Raw genomic sequence first — 27,765 nt, forward strand, 5'->3', positions numbered from 1 at the left:
TGGAGGGTGTTAAAAATGAGTTAGCGTGTGATAGGCACTTGAATCAGCAAATGGTAAGCACCCATTCAATAGTAATACTGCTAATATTCCTAACAGAGGAATAGGAACCAGATTTTAAAGTTTTAACAATTGGGTAAGTGAAAAGTGGTATATCATGGTTCTCACTATCTTTTCTCCCTGATCATAAGTAACACTTTCAATACGTCTAGGTCCCATGTATGATCCCATGATCTTCCGGTTCAAATTTTTTTGCCCAATTTCTATTGGGCTGTTTCTTTCCTTGCTGATTTGTACACCCCCTTGGTTTTTCTGAGCTATTTACCCTTTACTATATAATAAGCATTTCCTCTTAGGTTTTATTTATCACCTTGTATAAAGTTTTAAATTGTTATACACTCAAATTTGTCAACTTTTCTCTCCATAGCTTATGATTGAAAGAAACTTTCCTAATAATAATATCTGGAAAATACTCTCCTACATCATCTTTGGTGGTTCTTGTATTGTTTTGCCTATGGCTTTCTAGCATCCAACAGAGATATGATTCATCATGTTCACAATGACCACACTGACCACTGTCTGATCCCTGCTTCTATATGTACTCCCTGTCTTTCCACTGTATCTCATCAATCTATTTATTTATCCTGCCCAGCAACACATCAAGATTACAAAAGGATTACAGCTCTGACCGCTTTTGTTTTTTTTTTTTTTTTTTGGTACTGGGGATTGAACCCAGGGGCACTTAATAACTGAGTCACATCCCTTTTGCATTTTATTTAGAGACAGGGTCTTGCTAAATTGCTAAGGGCCTTACAAAGTTGCTGAGGCTGGCTTTGAACTCGAGATCTTCCTGTCTCAACCTCCTGAGCTGCTAAGATTATAGGCATAGTCCACCATTCCTGGTGGATGGCTATTTTCTTTTTCAAAATGTCTTGGTATTCTGTTCATGAACATTTGCCCTTCTAGATGAACTTCAGAATTGGCTTATCAAGTTCCAGTAGCATCTTGTTGGAACCCCTCTGAATTACCACAATAAATTTTTGAACTGTTTTTTTTTGTTTCTACTTAGTAACACTAATGGCCAGCTTGCTCAGTCTACAGCCTCCTTGCAGCCTCTCACATCTGGCCCTCAAGACACACTGACCCTCTGCAGGCCTATGCCTCTGCATGCAGGCTGCTCTCTTTTACTTGCTCTGCAAAGTATACCTAATCTGAAGCTCAGCTCCTGTCACTTCTACCTGTAGAAAGCCTTCCTTGGCAGTCCTCCTCAGCAGTCTGGGTTGTTGCCCTTTTCACATGTGCATTGCAACCTACACTGATATCTGTCACAACATCCCAACATACTTTTTCATGAATCAAGGGTCCCCAATGCAGAGTATCTACATTCCGTGGGCATTCAACAAATGTTTTTGTTCAATCAGGGCTTGATGAAACTCAAGCTCTGAAAGATCAGTATTTCCTGCCCTCCTCAGAGGTGTGCATACTCAGTGTGACAATGCAGTCTCAATGCTCTGCTAGAACAAGAAATGCAAAGAGATGGTGGGAAAGTATAGGACTGGTGCACTACTTTGTCTAAGAAATGACAAAACTTGGGGTTGCAATTTTTTCTGTATACACAAGCTTGACAAATTAATATAAAACATCAGATGGATCATAATGGAACTTTGGAAGAGCCAGACCAACCTACCAACATAAATTCCATTAGGAAGTAAATGGTATATAAAAAATGATTAAATAAAAAATTTTAGGTGAGGTCCCTTTCCTGATTCCACCAGTTGTCTTGTATTATAACAGTATATAATTTTTTTCTATACTCAAAAAGGTCCCAAACCCCTACACTTTCAAATTTTTAAGACTTTCCCACTTCTATATCTGTGTGGTTTAATTTTACCCCCAAATTCTGTTTACCTAATTGGACATGTAAGTTTCCTATTAACACAGTAGGAACTGCAGCAATCCACGTCCAACTGGAAGAGGCAGCAAATGGCCAGATACTTACATGTGAGGAGATCAGGAAGCCCCTCTGGGCTTCTAGCAACATTTAAAAACTACGATAAAGGTGACCTGAACTCCATCAATTCCTTCCAGAGGATATTCTACCTTCTCTGACTTTCCAAAGAACACTAAAACTTGAGAGAGGAAAGATTTCACATACAGACCCACTTGGGAAAAACATAGCAATCGATAAACTAGGTTGAAAAAATTCCCAGGTTTGCTTTTATTCTCATTAGGAGTGGTGTGCTGTTGAAATTCCTCAGCATTAGTCACTCACCCTGCCTGCCTGCCTTGCTCTTAGTTCTGCTGACCTGGCATTCATACTTTGTTTAATGTAACCTTAGAGTTAGAGGAACATACTTACGAAAGAAACTCTTGTCATTTTAATGCAGGAATGAGAACCTGCTTACAAAAATATCATGAAAATAATTTCAAAAAAATTACAAGAGCTTTTATTTTAAGCAGTACCTAAAAAAATTTTCACTGCAACTGGCTATGCTTCTAGAAAGTACCCATACAATTTCACCTGGATTTGAAGTCATTAAGTGACTTGTACCATAAAAAGGAAAGTTTATAGAATATTCAACTCTAAGGAGAATAGCTGAAATTCCAAAGTACCATGTGAGAAAGCTTTACTGCACTGTTTTACTTTATCTTTTTACTACAGTATTTTAGAATGTAGTCACTTCCAAGATGGTATGTGCTTGCTTCACATCTCAAAGTGTCACTAGTCCCAAGTCTCAGCTGCACTTACTGAATACCTCAATAGGCAAGGCCCTACATGGAGTATGAGATGCATACCTCATCTTAAAATCCTGCCAAGTAGGAATCTCTTCACTGGGTAGATGAAGGGTTCAGAGAGTGAAAGTGACACAGAGGATGTGCTTGGTCTCTTAACACTCTGCATGCTCCTTCCATGCACACTGACATGCTGCTACAATCTCCAGGATGAGCCCACAATGCAATGGCAATCCAGCAATACCTACCACAAATAAGCTCTCCAGAATAGTGTTTGAGTCATAACTTAAAGGAAAGGGACCTTAGAGAGTAGAGGTCACAAGAGATGCAGACCTTTCCTAAGAGACATGAAGTACTAGTTGGGGACATCACCAACTATTCATTTTTTTCATTTTTTATTCATTTTTTTTCATTTTTTTTCATTTTTTATTCATTTTTTTGTGATGCTGGGAACACAGGGCCTTGTCTTATGCACCCTAGGCAAGCCCTATACCAAAGAGTTACACCTCCAGCCATGTATGTGTATATGTATGTGAGTATATATGTGTGTGGAAGTTAGTGTGTGTATATATATTAAAAGGACTATAAACTAGAAATGTTTTCTTGGATAAAGTTATTATGTTTAGAAAAAATCTGTTTTATAATTCTTCATTTTCTTCTTTTTTTGTGATGCTGGGGATGGAACCCAGTGACTTATACATGCCAGACAAGTGCTCTTCAGTCCTGAAAAAGTTTATTAGAGAATATTATTTTTGCATCAAAATTTCACGGAATTAATCCTTGATGATGCTGTACCTTTTATGTAAGAGGTACCAGGAACATCCTGCACCAATAGCATCTGAGGAGAAGGAACCTGATGCAAAATAGTCAAGTAAGCACATCCAAGTGAGGTGCAGAGAAAGGCTATTACATTTCTTGTCCAGTTTTTCACACTAAACACCTTAACTCACTAACCTATTTAGATCTGACTGCAGATCTTGGTTAAGATTATCCTGAGGATGGCATTTCAGAAAGTAATTTGCATGTTTGATTTAAGTGTTTGCAGCTAAACAGATGGGACTATGATCAATGAACATACTTTTTCTTTATTGTCTTGCTTTTTGGTGACAATCATAGGTCTACCTCCCCTCTACCAGATGCTTAGCAGATAAAAGTCAAGGCTATTTGAAGAGATATGGCAGAGTTATCTTAAAATGTTCATTTCAAACATATCACAAAGTCACAGTTTTGAAAAACACTGCTAAATACTTTTAGGTTATGTTGGCATTATTCCCTATTATAAAAGGAAGCACATGAAAGAAAACAAGTATTAATAAGACCTGTGACATATTTCTTTTAAACTCCAATCATGAAAGCCTATTTGCTTATCTAATTACAGACCTGAATTTCACAACTATTAGCAAGCGTGTTATCTACTATAGAAGGGACATCAACTAGCATTTAAAATTACTTTTTTAAAAAAGTTAAGAAAATCAAAGAGAAATATGGCAGCTGAACTTAAATACTTTGCTCTCTCCCCAAAATTCCCTAAAACTATAATAAAGAAATTTCTCAAAAGTACAAATCATAAAATGCATAAGACTGGAGAAGGAGCAGACAGGAGCTGAGACAAGGAATAGCTACATCTTGGCAGCAAGAAAGCAAAGGGACACATGGCAGTTTTTCCTGGGAGTCAAGAAAAAGCTGTCAGGCAACGTGGGCAGGGAAACAGCATGACGCAGTTGGAGCCGAACCCCGGGCCGCAGGGCTCAGGTATGTACACACTCAGAGACAGCCTCGCTGCAAAGGAAAAGGTTTTCAGTGCATAGATTTTCAGCATTGCCTTGATAGGGTCACATGGTCCTTTAGTTTCTGGTGAGAGAGCAGTTGAGCCAAAGAAGTTAATGATATCTTCAGATACAAGGAAATACCAGCATAAAGAGAAGTGAATACAAACTTTCAAATCTGATATCAGTCAGTCTATCTCTATTACTAAGTATATAGTGAACATACACCAAAATATGTCTATTTTTATTTCTCAGAGCAGAGTTCTCACATAAAAAGTCTCAGGCTTGGGGCTGGAGTTGTAGCACAGTGATACAGCACTTACCCAATGTGTGTGGGCACTGGGTTTGATCCTCAGCACCATGTAAAAATAAATAAAGGTATTAAAAAAAAAAAAAGAAAGAAAGCAGCAGCCTCAGGCTGAGGGTGTGGCTCAATGGTGGAGTATGTATCTAGCACACACAAGGCCCTGGGTTCAATCCTTAGTCTGCAAAAACAAAAAACTCGTACTCCCTTGCTTTTTACCTGGTTGGAGCTTGCTGGAATGCTGCTGCGACCCGGCTCCAGGGATGGGGGGAGGGCTTGTCCCTGCAGAACCAGCAACCTGTGCTGGGCTCACACTGGTCAGAGTCCCTGTAGGTAACGGCTGGCCTCTCTTTAACAGCTGCTTCTGTTCTTGCTGGCGGAAGCGTGGAGGCACCTCTCGAGGCAGGTAACGGGATGCAGCTGGCTGCTGGCCACCGGCAGATGCACGTTTGCCATTGCTGCTGCTGGAGATAGTGCTGGTGGAAGTACTGGTACTGGTACCGGCAGGTTGGAGCTGGCTTGAACAGGTCTTAGTAGGTTCTGGCACTAAAAAGAACAAAAGGAAAAAGAACCCAAAGCTTTAATAGTATCTTCTTAAAATACAACCCAAACCAAGGAAAACAAACAAAAAATACCAGAGGAAAAAAATGACAATGCAGTACTTTGGAAACAGAACTGGACTAAAGCCTGCAGTTGCAGTTTTGAACTCAGTTTTCCTACAAATGAACTGTCACCTTGAGATCTCGGGCTAGCTGCTCTGGGCTTAGTGTCCCCATCTGTAAAAGGAGGGTAACAGATTAAACACAATTCTCACACTTGCTTTCAACAGAATCACCTCTAGAGGGTGTTAAAGCCCAGCCAGCTTGTCTCCTACCCCTACCCACATCACAGACCTTCTGATGCAGTAGGCTGGAGGAGGGGGAGAAACTGGGCACCTGAGCTTCTGGCAAGTTCTTAGGTGATGCTGCTGCTGGCCCGTAGACAACCCTTCAAGAACTACTGCTAGTTCAGTGTGTATACAAATCACAGGATCCTCAAGGTGTCCTTGAACTTATTTTTGTTTTAATTCTAATAATAATGAATAAGTTATTGTGCATTCTAAGCTATATGAACAATTAAAGCTGAACAGCATTGGATTTCAGCGTCAGCATTTGTGGGAATACCATCTACAGCATTGCCAGATTCACTGGAAAAGGAGACAGGTGGCTACTGTGCAAACCATGCTAATAATCACAAGCATGCCCAAGGCAAAGGTGGACTGTGTAGTGGTTAATGACCTGCATGCCCATGCCAGGCACAAAAGAACCTAAGCCCCAACAGTTGGGACCGCCTTCCTCCTGAATGTCCGACACTACTATCCAGGACATCACATTTTTCATGTTATTGTCTTTGGTTCTTTTTTAAAAACAGACCTGGGGTTAACTCAGAGGAACTCTATTACTGATCTACACACCCAGCCCTTTATTTTAAATTTCAGACAAGGTCTTGCGGAGTTGCTCAGGCTAGCTGCAAACTTGTGATCTTTCTGCTCCAGGCATGAGCTACCACACCCTCTAAAACATCCTTGGTTGTGTGGCTGAGTAAAATAAAATCTCATGTACAAAATGAGTTTATATATGGTTCAGTGTATATCTTTAATGAACAAGTAACATAAAAATATTTAAGTCCACAGTGGGGGGTTCTGAAATGTTACCGTTTTTCTTTATATTACCAGCTCCGGTTAGTCTGCAGTTTTTGTCTCACAATGTGAACTCCATGGTCCACCAGATGACTGCTACATTGCCTCTCAGTGTTCTTGAGGCCTTTGTCCGCCTTTCTGTCACTACTGCCTGGCAAGTCCTTCCTCCTAAAAGAAGTCACTGTCTGCTACTCTATGTTGATTCAGATCTCTCCAAGAAAGCTCAGCCACCAGGCAGTTCAGTGCTGCTCTGAAAGCATGGTCCCTGCCTTTTGTGCTTCCCCCCAATCCTGTATGCTCCTGGGTCAACAATTCATTCAAAACCTTCCATCAAGCCGCTCATGCCTTTACCCACCCCTCTGCCCAGCCTCTTCCCATGCCCCACGATGAACCTGACTTTACACTATAGAAGCCAGATAGCTATCCAGCAAAGACCTCCTTAAGTGCTGCCACCACGGCATATCAGTCCCAAGTGTCAACTGCCCCTTCAACTTGGAAGCTGAAGCACTTCCTCCTTCACTCACATCACTTATGCTGGGATGTGCCCTGCAATCCGTGAGGTGTCAGTTCACTGGCATTCTTCTTTCTTAGTTGGTATATGGGATACCAGTACATCTCGTAACCAGTTAGGATCAGGGAGGCAACATGTGCTCCAGAATCCAACTCACAGCTACCTCCAGAGCAGACACAGAGAAACAAAGCACAAGAGTGGGTCTTGGATTTACTCCTTCATAAGCTTTTATATTTTTTTCTAGCCAGAGCTTTAATATGACGGAGATGTCACTATGTGTACAAAAAAAATCCCGTCACCTGTGAGTGTGTGGGAGGGTGGAGGAAAGCACATTTCCTACCACTCACTGGTGGGGGGCTGTCTGGCGACTGCAGCTGGCTCTTTCTCATCAGCACTTCAACATGCTCAAATCTAATCCCTCCAACGCGCTCGCCTGGCATGCGCAGGGCGCTGGGTTCGATCCTCAGCACCACAAATAATAAAATAAAAAGATGCTGTGTCCACCGAAAACTAAAAAATAAATATTAAAAAATTCTCTCTCTCTCACAAAAAAAAAAAAAAAAAAAAGGATTAGAAGAAAACATCATCTTCTGAGAAGTATCTCTTCAGGTCCTTGGCCCATTTATTGAACCAACCCAGGAAATTGGCAAGGACTCCAAAGCAAAGAATTCATGCTAACAGGAACTTCAGAATTGTCTCACCTCTCCATTACCTGTACCCAAGAACAGAGGGGACTGAGTCAAGGGAACACAGCTAACATGTCCGGACGAGATGTCACTGCTCTGACCACTAGCCCAGAGCTCTCCCAGGACACTGCTGCTATCTTTTTGTCAGCAGTTCTAGGGATTGAACCAAGGCCTCACAAGTTAGGCAAGAGCCCTATAACTGAGCTACATCCCCAGCCTGCTGCTATTTTAAAAAAAGATCAAAGGGCAAATTCGGAGCTATTTTCCATCAAATCTATTAGAAGAAAAAAAAAATTCATGCTGTAGTAATGAAGGAGTGAACGATTATAAGCCAGTCACTTTTTTCAAACTAAACCACCAGATTCTAAAATGTTTGTGTGAGGAATGTTTGGCTCAACTGTTACTTGTTGTATTATGCTGAGGCCTCATTAAAAAAAAAATTACTATTCATTCATCTATTGAAGGGCATTTAGGTTGGTTCCACAGTTTAGCTATTGTGAATTGTGCTGCAGTGAACACTGATGTGGCTGTCTCCTTGTAGTATGCTGTTTTTAAGTCCTTTGGATATAGACTGGGGAGAGGGATAGCTGGGTCAAATGGTGGTTCCATTCTCAATTTTCCAAGAAATCTCCATACTGCTTTCCATATTGGCTGCACCAATTTGCAGTCCCATCAGCAGTGTATTAGTGTGCCTTTCCCCCCACATCTTCACCAACACTTATTGCTGTTTATATATAATGGCAGCAATAATAGCTGCCATTCTGACTCTAGTGAGATGAAATCTTAGAGTGGTTTTGATTTGCATTCTCTAATTGCTAGTGATGATGAACATTTTTTCATGCATTTGTTGATTGATTGTACATCATCTTCTGAGAAATGTCTCTTCAGGTCCTTGGCCCATTTATTGAACCAATCCAGAAGCCCTTCAGTAGATGAATGGATAAAAAAAATGTGCCATATATTCATAATGGAATATTGCTCAGCAGTAAAAGAGAATAAAATCATGGCATTTGAAGGTAAATGGATGAAGTTAGAGAAGATAATGCTAAGTGAAGTTAGCCAGTCCCAAAAAACCAAATGCCGAATGTTTTCTTTGATATAAGGAGGCTGATTCAGAGTGGGATAGGGAATGGGAACATGGGAGGAATAGACAAACTCTAGATAGGGCAGAGGGGTGGGAGGAGAAGGGAGGGAACATGGGGTTATCAATGATGGTGGAATGTGATGATCATTATTATCCAAAGTACAGGTATGAAGACACGAATTGGTGTGAATATATTATGTATACAACCAGAGATATGAAAAATTGTCCTCTAATGGGTAATAAGAATTGTAATGCATTCTGCTGTCACATATAAATTTTAAAAAATTTTTTATCTAATTATTTAATTACTTATTTTTTATTTGTTCTGATTAGTTATCCATAACTGATTAGTTAGCCTCATTTTAAGAACCCAAGCATTCTAAGCCAGTCTTCCCTTTCCTCCTTGAACAACTGTTTTCTAGGCAAGGCGGGGCTGGCAGGTAAACTAAGAATGCTTCTTACATTTTCAGAGGGTGTGTAAAGGGAATAAAAGCAAAGACTATGTAACACAGATCAAATATGGCCTAAAAATTCTAAAATGTTCACTATTTGGCTCTTTTCAGAAAAAGTTTGTGAATATTAGTGTAGGGTATAGAAACTTCTTGGCGAAAAACCTCAGTAATACATCCCGAAGTCTTATGTGTTTTTATTTTTTAAAATATATGGGCACAGTGGTGCACACCTGTAATCCCAGCTACTTGGGAGCCTGAGGTAGGAGGACTGCAAGCTTGAGGTCAGCCTTGGCAATTTTGTGATCCTGTTTCCAAATAAAAGATTAAAACATAAAAAGGGATATAGCTCAGTGGTAGAGTGTCCCTGGGTCCAATCCCCAAGATCAATAAATAAATATGAAAAAATAATTGTCAGCTCCATGTCCCCTCTGCACTCGTGAGGATGTTCTTAACAATCGCTAAATGAAAAGAGAAGGAGGCAACCCTCTTCATCAAGAACACACAGGAGCCACTGAGCTTGGCCATGTTAGGTCTTCTCCTAGAAACCCAGGTGCTTTACTCCATCCCAGCACTGAGTCCCATGCACAAGGGAATACCTTTATCTCAGACAGGTCTGCCCACCCCTTCCTATGTCCTTCAAAGACTCCTTTTGCTTCACTGGCCCTGCCACCTTTGTTCTCATCCCTGCCTGGGTGACTCGGGAGTGGGCATCCATGCTCATGGCTCTCACCCACATACTGCCCCAGAGTTGTCTCCCTCTCTAAGTCCAGTCTCCAGGGCTGCTTAGAAGTGTCTCTCTTCAAACCAAACCTATTGAGATTGAATGAGAATGTCCTGGCGATAAGCCAGGCCCATGCTGGTTGCTGTAGGAAGGTACTGAAGCATGAGCGATGGCTTCTCACCTAAATACACCAACAGTTAATTGGGAAATTAATTGATATGTACTAAAAGACACGTAGTTTTCCAAACATGGATGACTGAGTGGAAATCTTAAGACAAGGATGGAGAGGAAAGATGACCATGTGGTGGTCTTTAACCACACATGGCTACTAATAGTGCTGGATGTCCACATTGAGATGCGCTGCAAGTATGAAATACACACTGGATTTTGAAGACTTAAGACAAAAAAAAAAAAAAAAGAAAAGAAAAATATTGAATATACAAATAAATATGAAATATAAAATGTATAAAAATATTTTTCATATTGATTTAATGCTTAAATGGTGTACTGTGGATATACTGAGATAAAAACACATTTATATTAAAAGTAACTTTAGTCTCTCAGTGGCAGGGTGCATGTGCAAGGCTTAAGTGTCTTAGGCTTAATCCCTAGAACTGTAAAAAAATCACTTCACCTGTTATTTTTTAATGATGCTACTACTAGACTCACCTGGCTCACTTTTTTTTGGTGAGATGGGGTCTTGTTATGTTGCTCAGGCTGGTGCTGAACTCTCCTGGGCTCAAATGATCCTCCAGCCTCAGCCTCCCAAATAGCTAGGATTAGAGGTGTGTGCCATAGCACCCAGCCTAAACAGAATTTCTTTTCTGTTTTCTTCTTTGTAGTGCTAGGGATTAAAACTAGGACCTTGCACATGCTAAAAATGCACTCTACGCTTCCTTTTAGGCCCTCATATTATAATTTCTGTTAGACACTGTTGCTCCAGAAATGACAGCTGGATTTTTTTTTTCTTTTCTTTTGGTACTGGGGATTGAACCCATGGAAGTTCTACCACTGAGTTGCATCTCTTTTTATTTTTTTATTTTGAGACAGTCTCATTAAATTGTCCAGGCTGGCCTTCAACTCAGAATCCCTCCTGTATCTGAGATTATAAGAGAGCGCTACCACGCCAGGCAGCCAGGTCTTCTTGAAAGAGATCAATTAAGCTAGTTTCTTAGAAATATGTTACATGTAAATAATTCTGTTTTTCTAAAGGTTGCAATTGAAGCAGAGACTGAGAATACAGCAGCTGTGAATAATCACACTGTGTAAGGTGAGAGGTTTTTCCCTTACAGCTCTACATGCCACACCAAGCACTGCATACTGTCTCACAAAGAGAAGAATATCATTTGTTAAATTAACAAAAAGACCAAGGGTCCCTGGAGCTCAACACAAGCCCAGTATGCCGAGTCTCCCTCATACCACCTCATAGTGTCTTCAGCTGCCCGAGTGCCAGGGCTCCAGGCTGGGAGTACAGAGGTCCTCTTGGGCCCTGAAGAAAGGGACCAGACCCCTCACACAGCAAAGCAGTGAGCAGGAAACATGATCCTGACCTGGTTGAGCTGTACTTTTGGGGTCTCTTCTTCTTTTTTTAATGTCTATTTTTCAGTTGGAGTGGAAACAGTACCTTTATTTAATTTATTTATTTTTATGTGGTGCTGAGGATTAAACCCAAGGGCCTCATACATGCCAGGTGAGCACTCTACCACTGAGCCACAACCCCACCCGCTTCTGGGGGGTCTCTTCTTGGTGATGAAGTTATATACCTGCTGTGATTTAAGCCAGTACTTTTCAGACCTTTAAAACTAGAAGCCACCTAACTCATCTCAAATGAAAAGTGAAGCATCTCAAAATTTGGGTCTATTCTCATAATGCAGATAAATCAAATGAGTGATTTTGGATTAGACACACTCTTTCTGGATCCAAATTTCTGAATCTATTCCTGCCCAAATAACTAAGATAATCTATAATAAAATTTTAAAACAAGAAGAAATAGGGTATCCAAGCAATCCTAATGTTTCTCTTCTTCACACAAACCTGGATCTAAAGCCATGCTTCAATGTAACTATCTTTCTACACATCAGTGTTTCCATGCAGCAAAACACAGCAAAGCTGTGGGAATCAGTTTAACTTGACTGGGTTTATGGATGGTCAACAATCATTTGTTTTACTTAGTAAAAATTAGGGAATGGGGTTGTGGCTCAGTGGTAGAGTGCTCGCCTACCATGCACAAGGCACTGGATTCGATCCTCAGCACCACATAAATGTAAAATAAAGATATTGTGTTCACCTAAAACTTAAAAATGAATAAATATTTAAAACAATAAAAATTAAGATCAAAACCATTTACTAACTAAAGAGTTCAAAAAAGTTTCAGAGAGCTGGAAGTTTTGTTTAGTCTGCTCTGCCTAAGTTTTTACTTTTTTTTTTTAAATGAGGGCAACACCTGCTGGTAAAAAAAAAAAAAAAAAAGAAAGAAAGAAAGAAAAAAATGGCAGGTATTAACTCTTTATTTTAAGAATATTTTGCTAAAAAAAAAAATTTTTTTTTGCTTTCAGCTAAAATTTTCAGGTACATTGTCATTATAAGGCCAAATAGTCTATATTACAAACTGCTACTGATTTTCCAAAACCCCAGGTGACAGCATGGACAGGAAGTCCAGACTGTCCCTGTGGGGCTCTGGTGGACTTCATTTAGGAGCTCCTTTTCAACTTGTACACATCATCTCTAAGAGATCACAGGAGAGGGCCTCACTGATTCCTGCCCCTCTAATAGTTACTTTGCAGCCTCCCGAACTGCTGGTCACAGTCCAACCTTTCCCCTTACTTCCCAGCATTTGCCTGGACTGAGCTTTATGGTGTCACTTTGATACCACGAGCAGCATCCGAGGCTCCTGACTTTTCTTCCAGTGATTGGGTATCATGCTCCTGTACATTTAGCCCAGCCTTCACTCTGGTTTCCCAACTGCTTGGCCCTGCCACAGGGAAGGCATGACTGTCTACTTATTCCATCATAAGCCCCAATGCAGTGAAGAATTCTCTTTAATCTAATGTGGACTGCCCAAATCCCTCTACTGTAATTGTCTAAAACATTATAGGATATCCTATGCTTTTTGAAATTCAGATACCCCAGCTCCCTCCCTCTCTCAATCTAGGCCCTTGTCTTCTGTCTGGTACTTCTGTAGGTACTCATTTACTCCTTCATTCAACAAACAGCAAAACTGTACCCAGCTGCTGGGGATCGGCCTGTGAGTGCACCCTGGCAGGCTAGTTGGCTGTGCGTGCAGCTGTAAAGACCAGGCTGATGCTGCAGCAGGCACTGTGCCTGGAAGCAACAGGCAGCAGGGCTCCCGGTTCTTTTCCCAGGTCTCAGCTCCTGTTGGGGGAGTTGTTTCTGGAGACTGCTCAGTCCTCCTCAACCCTTTCCCATGATTTCATAGGCACTTCATCCCCTGTCCTCAGCCTGTTTCTGTTTAAGTAGTTAAGTAGTAAGCAGGACACTTGAGTCTTTTCAACAACACTACGGCCTCTGGTGTGGGCAAGATATGCAAATGCTTCCTTCTGATAGAAGGCAACTCGAATTACAATCTCCTGGGCCACCCTTAGTTGCCTCAAGTACACTGACAGGGTTAAAGCAGTATGTTTTAAAAGTTGCTTTTTATAGGTAAATGCTAACCTACAGGGATGTTTTAATCCACACATTTTAGCACATCTTATTTCTAGAATCTAGATGTACTTTACATGACTGAATACATTTAACATGGTTTCCTAATTCATCCTCCAACTCCACCAGAAAGACATTTAATCAACAATATGATAAATACATTTTTTGGTTTTCATCTACAGTTCCTGGCTCATAACTCTCATGGATAGCCCTTGTTTCGTCCTTAGTGACTAGAACAACGAGCATATCTTTTTTTTAAAAAAAATATATATTTTTAGTTGTAGTTGAACACAATAACTTTATTTATTTATATGTGGTGCTGAGGATCCAACACAGAGCCTGGCATGTGCTAGGCGAGTGCTCTACCACTGAGCCACAACCCTAGCGCCCCGCACATCCCCCGGCAAATCTTCTGTTAAAGTGTCTGGCCTGTTGTCCTTGGTTCCCAAAGCAGCTCAGAAACAGTTGTAGAGTGCTGAGGGTAGAAGACAATCTCCTGCTGCAGTGGCCGGGCTGCCTCTGGCCTCAGGGAACACAACCTCTCCCTCTCTGCCTCCTTCTGCTCTCCTTCCACCTGCTCCTTGTCCTCCTCCAGGTAAGCCACAGAAACCAGAATTCCTCTTTCCCAAGGTGGCTCACAGAAGCTAAAGAGACTTTCATCTTCTCCGCCTTTCTGTCTTAGAGCTGGTCACAAAGAATTCTCTGTCCTGCCTTGTCGGATAGTAGCAGATCCCAAGACTCCCCGTTTTGGAAGGGGTCCTTCCTTAGGCTCAGGAGGAAGGAATGTGAGGGGGCAAGAAGAGTCTGCACACACACAGGCCTCGCTGGGTTTCCCTGCCGACTCGTTAGCCCTGGTGTCCTGTCACCTTTCCACACAGTCATCAGTGCCCCAATCATGCCTGAGCCTCTACGAAACCCCAGAAGGACAGGATTTGGGGAGCTTCTGCAGGAAGCTAAACAAGAATACATCACCGCAGGAGGGTGGGGTGCTCAGGATCCTTCCAGATCTTATCCTGTTCACCTCAACTGGCTGCTTATTTGAACCATTTAAAATACCCAACATAATAAACCAGTAAACTTGCTTGAGTTCTGAGAGCAGCTCCAGCAAATCAATCAAAATCAAAGAGGGATTATGGGAGCTCCAAATTGTAACTGGTCACTGGGAAGTTCAGAAGGTCCCGATTTGTGCCCGGGTCTGAAGTCGGGCAGAGCTCTCAACCTTTGGGGTCTTACATTGTCCCAGAACTGAAGTGAACTGGAGGACTTGCAGCTGGTGACCACTGCAGAATTGCTTGCTTGCTTGCTGCTGTGGGGAGAAACCTCCAAAACCTTTTGGGATCATAGAAACCATTTGTGTTGAGCATATAGTAGGAGAAACTGAGTTTGTATTCATCTTTTTACACAGATAGCATATCAGAATTTCAGAAACAAGTTTTTGTATGATACAGCAAAGAAACTTCTCTCATGCATAGGTACTACACAATGACAAAAAATAAAAATACTAAAATATCATGCATTAGAATTGCAAGTTTGAGGCCAGCCTCAGTATCTTAATGAAGCCCTAAGCTACCTGCAAGACCCTGTCTCAAAATAAAAAAACAAAAATAGGCTGGGAATGTACTCAGTGGTTGACTGTCCCTGGGTTCAGTCCCTCGTACCAAAACAAAACAGAATATATATTCAAAGATTCAGAGTTTTTTTTTTTAATTTTTAAAAAAATTTTTTTAAAGATAGAGAGAGGAGAGAGAGAGAGAGAGAGAGAGAAAGGGAATTTTAATATTTTTTTTTTTTTAGTTTTTGGCGGACACAACATCTTTGTTTGTATGTGGTGCTGAGGATCGAACCCGCACGCATGCCAGGCGAGCACGCTACCGCTTGAGCCACATCCCCAGCCCAAGATTCAGAGTTTTAAAAAACATTTTACATTTAAATTTGCTCAAATATATATGATTAATGTTTGCAAGTGTGACTATATGACAGAAGTATTCTCATATGCTAAAATAATCAGATTCCAAGAAATGTTTTCATGATTACAATTTCTCCTGAAACCTATACAGCAACTCACATTGTGAGAAGTAGGAGACAGCTCTGAGTAAAGAGGGTCCATCTGTTGTATTTATCAGCAATACCAGTGGGATTCAAAGCGCTGGCCTTCTGTTTGTTCAGTTGACAGCTTCTGGCTCGTCTATCACCATGGTAACATTTGGAGCCCAATTCAAAATGAGCACAAACCCATTAACTATAAACTACATTAACTAAGTGTCTATTTTGCCAATGAGAAATGCTATTTAGAGATATTTTCTATTCTAATGTATTATGGTGATCTCTAAGAGGTATTAAAATTAAATTAATGCTATGCTTAATATTTCAAATCAGATGACATCAATGTTAAAAGAAAGTAAAATTATTTTAGTAATGACTACTAACAGTAAGACTCATTTAATTAAAAGGTTACTTTGGCTCTTGAATTCTTCTACTCTAAGAAAATGTAATATTTATGGTATAGGCAAGTATTTCTAAATTCTTTTTAAATAATAGCAGGCTGATTTAGAAGACCTAACTAGAAAATGTTAGTAACAGCATCTGTTAAAGTCACCTACCAATACAGCATTAAAACATACTGCTCCCAAAGCAACTTAGGGAGACCCTGTCTCAAAAGAAAATATAAAAGGGGTTGGGGACATGGCTTAGTGCTTAAGTGTCCCTAGGTTCAATCCCCAATATCAAAAACAATCAAAAAATGTACTGGCTTTTCTACAATCTTTCTTGTATCTAATTTCAATTGAAACACTCGCCATACAAGAGAGGCAACACACTGGACCAGACACTGGGGTGAAGAAAGTCCATCAAACATGCAGCAGGCCATTCTTCCAACCCCTCCTGACCTCCTCTCCTAAATTACCCTGAACGACTGAGTTCTCAGCAGACAGCAAATCCTACAGCTCAAAAAACACAATGTTAAATGGAATCATGTCTCAAGGGTGTTCTAGGACATGAATATTTTCTTCTCTGGAACTTGGTGTGTTTTCTTTAATATATTAAGTTGATACATTGTGAAGTATTAATCCTGGCATATTCCCCCCCAAAAGAGTGCAGAGTCTTGCAGTCTGCCAGAAGGGGGCACCCATGTCAAAGCACTGCAACACCAGTGGGAAGACTGGTGAGGGAGAAGAAAAACTGACCCTGTTGCAAGTAGGTTGAAAAGCCTTCCTATTCTCTAACACCTCTGCTGTGTGGCAGCACATGGGGTGTCACCTGCCCTGCCAGCCTTTTGTTTGTCTAGCCCCTGGAAAATGCTACACTCCTCCAGCCTTCGAGGCCTGCAAAAGCTTGTTCCTCTGTAGGTGGAGGTCCTAATCTACCTCTTTCCTTTCCCGGGTTTACCAGTGTTCAGGTCACTGTTTAGATATCTTAGTCAGCATTACCTATAGATGCCATCTGTAATTCTCAGGTCCTCTGATCTTACGCTCTCATTCTACCAAGTTCCCTTCCTGCACAGTGGCCATGGCAGCTGGCAATGATACAGGCAGGTAGCGCTGTGACTTATATCTATTCCCTATAAAACTCTAAGACCCACAGGATGGAAAGCATATATATTTTTAAGTAATTTTCTCCCCATAGCAACCAGCACATTATCAAGCAAATAGCAGGTGTTCAATAAATATCTGCTGCATAACAGTAAAGACAGAACCAGAAACTAATCTATATTAGCCTTCCCCTTCCACCTGCAGCCTACACTATGCATTGTTCTAATTGTACCCACACCCACTGCCTTCTGCCCCTCCCCACTAAATCAGTTTAGTTCAGTTTTAACCCTGGACATGCCAATGGGTTTTCTAAAATATACATCTCATGATGTCCTTCTCCCACTTGGAACACTTCAATGGCTTTCTTTGGTTTAGAAAAATCACATCTGAATTCCCTAGTGTCAACTCCTTTTCTGAGTCGGATAGGCTGTTGAAAGCTCAATTCTAATGGCCTGATGGCTGGGCTTGGGATGACCTGGAAAAGGTGTGTCTCTTTTTCCTTGCTTTCTTAGCAAACTCAGGGCACAACTGGGTAAGCGGCCAGCTCTAGCATGCATTTATCTCACTCTTGTCAGTATTTTCCTTTCCCATTCTCCCATTTATTTTTACTTATTTAAAAATATTTTTTAGTTTTTGATGGACCTTTATTTTATTTATTTATATGTGGTGCTGAGAATCCAACCCAGTGCTTCACACATGCTAGGCAAGCACTCTACCTCTGAGCCCCAGCCCCTCTCTTATTTATTTTTAAAAGTAGGTAATTATGTTTTATACAGATATAAACATTTAATGAAAAGATGAGCATTTAAATTTTTTCAGATAGAAGGTGTGGGATAAATAAATTGCAGTACCCAGAAATTGTACTGCATTCCCATGCACGCGCGTGCGCACGCGCACGCGCACACACACACACACACACACACATATATATTTTTCCCTACTAAAATATCTCTTTAAAAACAGGAAACTTATCTTTGCTGACTAGTAGGTATTTATTAACTGTTTAATGAATGAACTAACCAGCCAACCAGCCAACTCTAGATAACTAACACATTGCAATTTTTGGTGTGCTAAAATCTAGATGAACCATCATATTTAAAAGTGCATGTTTCTTGATATTATCACATGACAAGTGCCTGCCCCCTCAGAAAGAGAGGGAAGGACTATGCCAAGCCATGTGGTGTGGCATCTCTCTGCCCAACTCCAGAGGCCAGTTGAGTGTCACAAATCAATTTGGAAGAAGAAAATAAATAACTCAATAAAGACAGGCAAACTTTACTAAAGAAGTTATGCAGATGGCAAATAAGCATATAAAAATTACGTTCAATACCATTAGTCATTAAGAAAATTGGGGCCTGGGGTTGTGGCTCAGTGGCAGAGTGCTTGCCTAGCATGTGTGAGGCACTGGGTTCGATCCTCAGCACACATAGAAAGAAATAGTTATTGTGTCCATGTACAACTAAAAATATTTTAAAAAGAAAATGCAAATTAAAGTCTTAATAAGATACTCCACAAATCTATTAGAATGAGTGAAATTATACTCTGGGTTGTGAAGTACAACTGTGAAATAAATAGTATTATTACTGGAAAACAGTTTTGCAGTTTTTTGGTAAATTAAACATACACCTGTCATAACAGGTGCTACACTGACTGTGGCAATGGTTCCACAGGTGTATCTATGCCAACGTGTGTTAATCTGTATTACTTAACCATGTGTACGATAGCCAATAATGACTCAATAAAGCAGTTTTAAAAAAGAAGAAGCCAGGGTTGAGATTGTGGCTCAGTGGTAGAGTGCTCACCTAGCATGTGTGAAGCTCTGGGCTCAATCCTTAGCACCACATATAAATAAAATAAACATATTGTGTCTAACTAAAAAAAAATTACACACATACACACACACACACATATATATAAAAGCATCAGCCAAACTAGGTTAACAAGGGCCTATTTCTCAGAATGCAGGCTGTCAGTTTTTTTCTGTTTAGAATTATGAACTATAAACTGCCTTTATGTTTAAAGTTTTAGTTTAGAGCTATACTGTACTTTCATGTCATCTGAGACTCAGTGAAGCAATCACAGGAAGACGCTGTGATGGGACTTAGAATGAGGAACCAGAGCATGCTTGCCTGATGACTGTTGTCACCAATGTCACTGCCTTTCTTTTAAAATTTAATCAGGAACTTAGGCATTCATGTGCCTGTACCTGCATAGAGTTTGGTGTTTGGCAATACATTTTTATCCTTTTAAATTGCCCATCTATTTTAAAACAACTCATCTTAACACTTTTGTTCCCATGAGATAAAATTAATACATTTATTATCTTCCCCTCAAGACTTAACAGCAAATTGATTCCTTTAAAAACAGAAAGACGAATCTAATATTTAGAAACCTAAGATAGCATCCCTTAAATATCCCTCATATAATAAATCTTGACGGGATTTATTATCCATTAATTAATTTATTTTTGGAGGTATCGGGGATTGAACTCAGGGGCACTCAACCACTGAAGCCACATCCTCAGCCCTATTTTGTATTTTATTTAGAGAGAGGGTCTCACTGAGTTGCTCAGCGCCTTGCTATTGAGGCTGGCTTTGACGTGATCCTCCTTTCTCAATCTCCCAAGCTGCTGGGATTACAGGCATGCGTCACCGCACCTGGCTCTTTCAGCTTATTTAAAAGAATCCTAAGATCTGAAGTTCCTTCTAGAGTGACTAGGTCTACTAGTAACAGGTATATAACACCTGTGTCTCCCATCTTGCTATATGGTGGTAAAAGAAAACCTGCACAATGAGGGTTCTAATTCTTCTGTTACCTACCTGTCAAACTTTGCACAAATAATGTACCCTCTTTGGATGTCAATTCCTTATCTGAAACAGGAACTGGGTAATCTCCAAGGATCCTTCAAGCTCTAAGATTTTATTACTTTTGTAGACAGGCAAATAAAATGCCACATAAGTACTGACCATGTGGAAGACTTTTAGCTACTGCCTTTAGAAGAAACGTGCACATTCAGATATTTGGTTTAGTTATGTGAATATGAGTGTGAAAACTTGTAAATTCCAGGATTCTGGCCAATTTTACCACTCTATATAATACAGGAAAACATGGATCTGACGCTTTATAAACATTAATTTCTGATTACTGTATTGAGACCCTTAAAAGACAGAGTGAACAGTGATCACTTCCCCCAGGAAAGCAGAAGTGCACCTGCTTAGTCAAGAGCAGAATGTAAATGCTCCTCTCTGATAATCTAAATCCTGTTATGAAACCAGGAAGCTTTACACCTCAATTCTTACTATTCTTCATTTATGTACATAAGAAGTTCTGTATTTTTAGAATGAGTCTTAATAATAGTACAGCAACCTGTATGTAATTTGTGACTCCAAAAACTTTACCACTCAATGTGAGGCTATTGAAAGAATATGATTTTAAGTAATTTACACTAACAAAAGCACAGAAAGTTTCTCTTTTTCTTTTTTAGTACTAGGCATGGAAGCCAGGGGCATTTTACCACTAAGCTACATCCCCAGCCCTTTTTATTTTCAGACCTTCACTAAGTCACTGAGGATAGCCCTGAACCTGTGATCCTCTTGCCTCAGCTTCCTGAGCCACTAGGACTACAGATGTGCATCGTGGCACCTGGTGAAAGCACAGAAAGGTTTTTTGAAAATTAACAATTACAAACTAAACATGGCCAAAATTCAATACCTGATTCCAAAATTTAAATTATACTCCTTCAAGCAAGATTAGAATACTAATTAAATGTATGTCCTCAGCAGTGCTGTAATATACAAGTTAATGGCCTTTCACAGCATGATTTTATCTGATCTCACCCCAATTATGAGAGCATGTAGGATCTGACTAATGCAAACCCAGTGATTGTGTTCAGCTGTTGTTCTTTGGGCACCAATGCAAAATTGACAAGAGATTATTTTCTTTGTGAGCAGCTCACAGGAAGGTTCTCAGATGGTTCAGGGCAGTACTTGAGGGGCTGCGCCTGGGGAGTATGGACTGGAGGGAAGTAGCAGAGTCCATACAAACATATATTTATGTTTGTGAATTCATAAGGAAAAATGCATTCAAGGATGGTTGACAAAATGTTAACTGGTAAATATCTCAGGATAGAGGGATTTCAAGTAAACTTTAATTTCTTTTTAGATAACGCTCAAATTATTTTTAACAAAAATTCACTACTTATGTTCTTCATCACAAGAGGAAAAATAAGGAAAGGTTAACTACAACAGCACCACAAAGGCAGGAAAAGGAGGAGGGTAGGGATTCCAGAAAAATAAAACATGCTCAGATTTTTCAGGAGTGTAGGACATTCACCTCAGTGATGATCTGTAGGATCAGAGGAGAATCAGAGGAGAGGAACAACAGTGAACACAATGTCTGAATGAAAGTCCCCAGAGCTGACCGTGAGTGTGTCCCCTGGCTGCAGGGTAGCATGCAGGGTGTGAACACTGGTGGCATGGTATTTCACACATTGACTCTGCTGCTCTGAACCTTTAAAAGAAAATGGCCTCCACAAAGAAGGCACAGGTCAGGATGTGAAAAGACAGCCAGGGAGAATTTTCTGTTTAGTTGTGAATCTGCAAAGCAGACTTTCTGGAAACCTTGTTTACAAATGTATGGGGTGGGGTGGGGTATGCTATGTATTAGATTATGTTTTTCAGGAAAAAAATATGTTTTTAGTATCAGTCTTCAAAGTGAAGCTTCCTAGTTCAAGTTAAATGGTTATAGTGAGATGTGAAAAAAAATTTAATATGCTAATGAAGATTGATCTACCAAGATAGTTAAAATTCGGTAGGAGAAGACACATGTGTGTATCTATGTGTGTACATAATACACTCTAAAAAGTTCTCTGAAAATGTTTAAAATAAATCAAAATTTAAGGGCTGGAGTTGTAGCTCAATGGTAGAGCATTTGCCTAGTATGTGTGAGGCACTGGGTTCAATCCTCAGCACACATAAAAAATAAATAAATAAAATATAAAAAGGCATTGTGCCTATCTACAACTAAAAAAATATTTTGAAAAAATCAAAACTTAAGAGAGATCAAATGATGGGCTGGGGATGTGGCTCAAGCGGTAGCGCGCTCGCCTGGCATGCGTGCGGCCCGGGTTCGATCCTCAGCACCACATACAAACACAAAGATGTTGTGTCCGCCGAAAAAACTAAAAAAAAATTAATAAATATTAAAATTAAAAAAAAAAAAAAAGAGATCAAATGAGCGGGGCCCGGGTTCGATTCTCAGCACCACATAAAAAATAAAGGCATTGTGTTGTGTCCATCTGCACCTAAAAAATAAATATTAAAAAAAAAAGAGAGAGATCAAGTTTCAGTTTTGGAGAAAATTAAGTCAAATGCAATGAATGCCAAGTAACAAAGTCACCGCTTTCCTAATGCTACTAGTTGAAAGGTTTTCTTTGAGACACTCACACAGGCTAGGCAAGCACTCTAACATTTGAGCTATAGCCCTAGCCCTGAATGATGTATAATATTGCAGAACAAGAAAAATCAGTAATTGATTTGATCAAGTTTGATGTAATTATCAAGACCAAAACAATTTAACCTTATCCAAAAAAACTGATTTGGCATATTACACATTCTCCTTTATAGGTACAGCTTCTCTCTCGAGTATTCAACTCCTGAACTCATTCAATATTAAACTCTTCCTACATTCAAATGACTTGGGCCCTGGACTTCAGAGTGCTGCCTAGGATACAGCAAGGTCTCCCTGCTCCTGGTGATTCTTTCAGGCAGGCTACCTTAGGCCCTGGAGTCAAAGTGTACCTAATAGCTAACTCAAGCTCTGCCAATTGCTGACTGTGTCCTTGGTCAGCTCTTGGCCTCTGAGCATCCTCCTTGCCACAGGTGATGCAGGGTGAGTGTTTGTTGTGTGTTTTTCCTGCAGGCTGTATGGCAGAAGATTCTGGGGACATCAGCCACCATTTACTTGCTCTGCAGTCACTGGGACACACAGCAAACTTCCAGTCATTTGTCCTTTGGAGAGAATGCACTAACAATGCAAAATACTAAATGTAAGGGCCCACTACAGCATCTAGCATGAAAGGAGTTTCTGAGTGAGGGTGCTGGGAGGAAAGAAGGAGCAGGCAAATGGAGCCCTTGCCCTGTGGACTATAGGCTAGAACAGGGACACAGACAGGAATATGGCTTGAAGCAGATCAACCTCATGTTTGAGCAGAGATGCTACTATAACAACCTTGCAGGATTGTGAGGTTGTGGCTCAGTGGTACATGAGCGCTTGCCTAGCACATGTGAGGCATTGGGTTCAATCTTCAGCACCACATAAAAATACACAAATAAGGGCTGGGGATGTGGCTCAAGCGGTAGCGTGCGGCGCTGGGTTCGATACTCAGCACCACATACAAATAAAGATGTGTCTGCCGAAAACTAAACAATAAATATTAAAAAATTCTCTCTCTCTCTCTCTTAAAAAAAAACAAATAAAATAAAGGCATTATATTCATCTACAACAACAATAAAACAAACAAGAAAACAACCTCACTGGTTCAGTTGAGCCAACTCTGCGTTATCTGACATTAAGGCCCAATCAGAAAGTCAGAACCTTTAACTTGTAGCAGCCAATTTTGATTTGGCCTGGTAATAATGGAGAATCAAAGTAAATTTGAACCTAATACTGCTAATACTCTTTAGTGAATTACCTAGTAGTACTGTTAAAATTCTTTACAGCCAAAAAGCATTTTTTTTAATTTAACAGGATGTGAATAATAATTACTATGAACCATTCTAAAGCTAGTTAGTAGTTACTGATAATCTATACCAAAGGAACAGTATTTTAGAGAAAATAAAAACCCCAGTAGAATGTGGAGTCAGCAATGAAAATACTCATCAGCACAGCAATAGAAAATATTAACTCTGTGTAAAGTGGCAGGCCAACTGTAATTCATGATTACTATACATAAATAAGCAATCTGTTACTATCTGAGGAGAAACAATTCCAATGACAGTGAAAATAGAATACAGCTAGGATTTAAGCAGAATGTAAAAATTTCTCAATGTTAAAAAAAGCAAATGAATGATTCAGAAAAATAATTCTGTATTTTAACTGACAATTATTAAAATGAAACCATTGTTTCTTATTTCAGATCATAAGTTCAAATACAACTAAGTACCAACCCTTTTTAGCCCTTCTGAAATTCACAGTACTTCTAAGAGTAGAAGAAAGAAAAATGTCTTTTTACTTTGCTGCCTTTTAATATTAATTTTATGTTAAATTCATCTTTTAATACGACTCTATTTTAAGGCACAGAGGCTGAGTGCACCAGGGTCAGAAGCCCTGGGCTCCCTCAGTCCTATCTTTACAACTGTCAATCAAGAACAAGCCACTTAACTCACCAGGAGCATCATCTGTAAATGAATTCCTGTCCTGCTCAATTATAAGTTCAATGAGATACCATACATAACCTTTTCTTTGAAAACAATAAAACGCCAAACTGAAGTAGAGTGGTTTGGTAGTGACAGCAGCTTGAGTGAGCATGCTCATAAGAATATCTCAGTGCATATGTCTGTACATACAACTGTGTACATGTGATGGTCCAACAGAAAATAAGAACTTAAGAATGACAACAATTAGAGACATCCTTTATTGAGCACCAACTATACATGAGGCATTGAGCTGTTTTCTTGCATGATTCCATTTTGTCATTACAACAGCTTTATGAGGCAATTCATTACCTTTCACATTTTAAATATGAGATACCCGAGATTTAAAGAAGGAAAGTCACTTGCCCCAAATGAAATAGAGCTGGTGTATATGACCCAAGTGTATGCCCTTAACCACAGGAAATCACCTAAACACATCAAGCATGAAATGAAGAGGCTGAAAGTGTGGCTTGCTTGTGTTCATTCTAAATTTCCAACACAACCCCAGGGATGCTGGAGCTTCGCTGAGAACTGTGTGTTTCCAACATCCCTTAAGACAACAGCAAGCAAGCAAGCTCAGGACTTAAGAGGACACAAAAGAAACCTCTTCTGTATCAGTAAGAAAGACAAAATACAAAAAGGTTACACCTACAAAGAATAACTGGCAATGAGGAACTGGAAGCTTTTTTAAAAATTCAGATATCTTTGGTTGTTCTTATTCCAACTCAGTCAACGCAATCAGTTTGATCCTTATTTGGTGAAATAAAACAAAATAAATTTAAAAAGCACTCTGTAGAAAGCTAATGTAACATTCTTAAGGCATTTTTAGATTAATCAAATGCCAATGAGATGCAGATGTAAAACCAGTGATAAATGAAGAATTTCACAATGAATAATAAAAAGTAGAATCACAGGCTTATATCCTTTGTTTTTAGATATCAATTAAAAATTTAAAAAAATCACCCTCATCATAAAAAGTTTAGTACCACCATAAAAGTCCCTCCCCTTCAATATAAACAAACTTACCTTTGGTTTTTTGATCAGCAGCCTGGAAAAAAAAAAAAAAAAAAAAAAAAAACCAGAAACTCTTTAGGAACAATAGTGTGTAGAATGTGTGCATAAATAAAAGTTTATAAACAGAATTTTAGTATTGGAAATTTTAAAAGCAAGTTTTTGCCCAGTTAATTTATTATAATTCATTACTGGGAAAAATATGTATTTGTCTACATTGATTACATCCCAATATTAACCTAAAGCCAAAAAAAACCCAAAAACAAACCCCCAAAAAACTATATGGAAGCTCCTTGAACTCTATATTTTAAAACAGTCTAAAAGGCATATGGTTTTAAACTATAAGATACATGGGCAAGAATGAAGACAAATGGTATACTTTGTATTTTAAATGCCATGAAATTCAAGTGCAACTTTAATGTTTACAGCAGAATTTTTGATTTTTAATATTTATTAAATATTTACTAATATTTAGGATTTATAAAAGAACATATTCCAAAACTGCAAAAAGTATTTCTAGCTTTTCTAATAAGATTAAGTTTCATGGCCCTTTCCTCATTGCCTAGAGATGGCTGTTCTGGACAGTTCTCTTTCTCACAAACAACTAAAATCAAACTTTTTGAAACATAGCTCTGATTTTTTTTAAAGAGACTTGTGCAGCTGTCACTCTGTGTGTATTTCACGAGCACGATATCTACTACTTGCTGGTTTCAGATTTAGCAGATTGACTTAAAGCAGTAGTAGGATGAAACTTGGCACTAGAATGGCTATGACAATGGGAACGAGACACAATGATCACAGACACAATGAAGTTAGTAACTCCGGCCAAACCTTTTTCTGAGCACCTTCCTTCTTTTTCTTTTCTTCCTGCTTTTTCTTTTTCTTTTCTTCCATCAAACGCTCCTCTTCTTGTGTTTCTTGTTCTTTCTCCCTGTCAAAAATAAAAAGAAGTGGTATTAGTATAATGGCTATTTTAAAATTAAAAAGTGGAAAAAGCATTAACTGCAGAAAGTCTTAAGCCAGGCACATATGGGTAAAAGGAGGCCAGTCACAGAGATCATCAGAAATGGACATTTATTCTGTATTGCTAGGTGTACTTTTCTACTACAACAACAAGCTGTCTTATCTTTTTAGCGGCTTAGTTGTCTCTTTCATTCAGTCCACATTTACTGGGCACCAAACTACCACCAAACATTGTATTGGGAATGTGGGTACAACATGGAGTCTCTTCCCTGTAGCCCCACACCAATGTTTCTCAAAGTGTTGCCTCTGGGATCACCATCATCATAATCAGTGGATTCCTAGGTTCCACCTTTGGTTCAACATACCAAAATCTCTGGAAGTGATTCTCAGCATACTATAATTATGTGCTTGTTTGATAAACCAACTGTTTTCTTAAACAGGTCTCATAGGCATGGTAAGTTATTGTAAAGATACATGGGTATGCAGCATAGAGGAACACACCTGGAAGAAGTCACAGCAGCCTAGGAGCTAGGCTGCAAAGCTGAAAGGAATTGGCTGGCGTAGGATGGTGTCAGTGGCCAACAGATTGCTGTCAGCTCCAAATTCACCCTTCAACACCTGGCTGCGATAGCTAACAGAGCTGCTTGAAGCATTGCCCTTTCAGTGAGCACAAGTGGAGTTTTCTTAGTAGAGGGTACTTGAGGGACACTGACCAGCATGTGGATATGAGGTCACTGGTGATGGCTCCAAACCTGGGCCCTGGCACAGGAAGCCCCTCAATAACCCTACAACTCTGGCATAATCTACAGTCACCTTCCCATGACCTATTCAATACAGACACAGTGCTCCAAGCCTCTTGCTGCTAACCCACCCCAGATTTGTCTCTGGTGGTCTTCCCAATAGCATGGTCCCTACCGACTACAACACACTATACCTCAGGCCTGCTACACCAATACCCTACATCTCTGTCACATGCCCAGGCATCAGCTTGTCCCAGAGCAATTAAACAAGTTAACACACCTCAAAAGAAAATGCTCTCTCTCTATGGCTACACACCTATCTTAAAACCACCACCACCACAAGTGGGAGCACACCATCCCCATTATTTTGTTTTCACTTACTAATCCACTCCAAAACGTGTGGGGAGGCTCGGCTCTCTCCCATCTCTACATGGTATGCACAGCTTGTGATTTCTTAAGGTACCAATTTGAGAGGGTAACAGCTTAGTTCCTGTAATATGGCCATGGATTTGGCTCCTCC

At 39.8% G+C, this 27,765-nt stretch overlaps 1 protein-coding gene across 9 annotated transcripts in view; it reads right to left on the reverse strand.

Annotated features, from left to right (window-relative positions):
* Positions 1 to 27,765, reverse strand: part of Tnrc6c (trinucleotide repeat containing adaptor 6C) — a 121,608-nt gene that overhangs the window by 56,451 nt on the left and 37,392 nt on the right. For 8 of the 9 annotated variants that reach the window (XM_076871112.2, XM_076871111.2, XM_076871107.2 and 5 more), the window contains exons 2-4: positions 26,374 to 26,473; positions 25,558 to 25,579; positions 5,020 to 5,346 (exon numbers count right to left, since the gene is read on the reverse strand). In XM_076871112.2, the coding sequence (XP_076727227.1) occupies positions 5,020 to 5,346; positions 25,558 to 25,579; positions 26,374 to 26,436 (412 nt within the window). In that variant the 5' untranslated portion in view covers positions 26,437 to 26,473. Of the gene's footprint in view, positions 1 to 5,019; positions 5,347 to 25,557; positions 25,580 to 26,373; positions 26,474 to 27,765 lie in introns of those variants that run through there. The other variant, XM_076871113.2, reaches the window with a different exon arrangement.

Source organism: Callospermophilus lateralis, chromosome 11 (assembly GCF_048772815.1).
Source record: "Callospermophilus lateralis isolate mCalLat2 chromosome 11, mCalLat2.hap1, whole genome shotgun sequence".
Lineage (NCBI taxonomy): Eukaryota > Metazoa > Chordata > Mammalia > Rodentia > Sciuridae > Callospermophilus > Callospermophilus lateralis.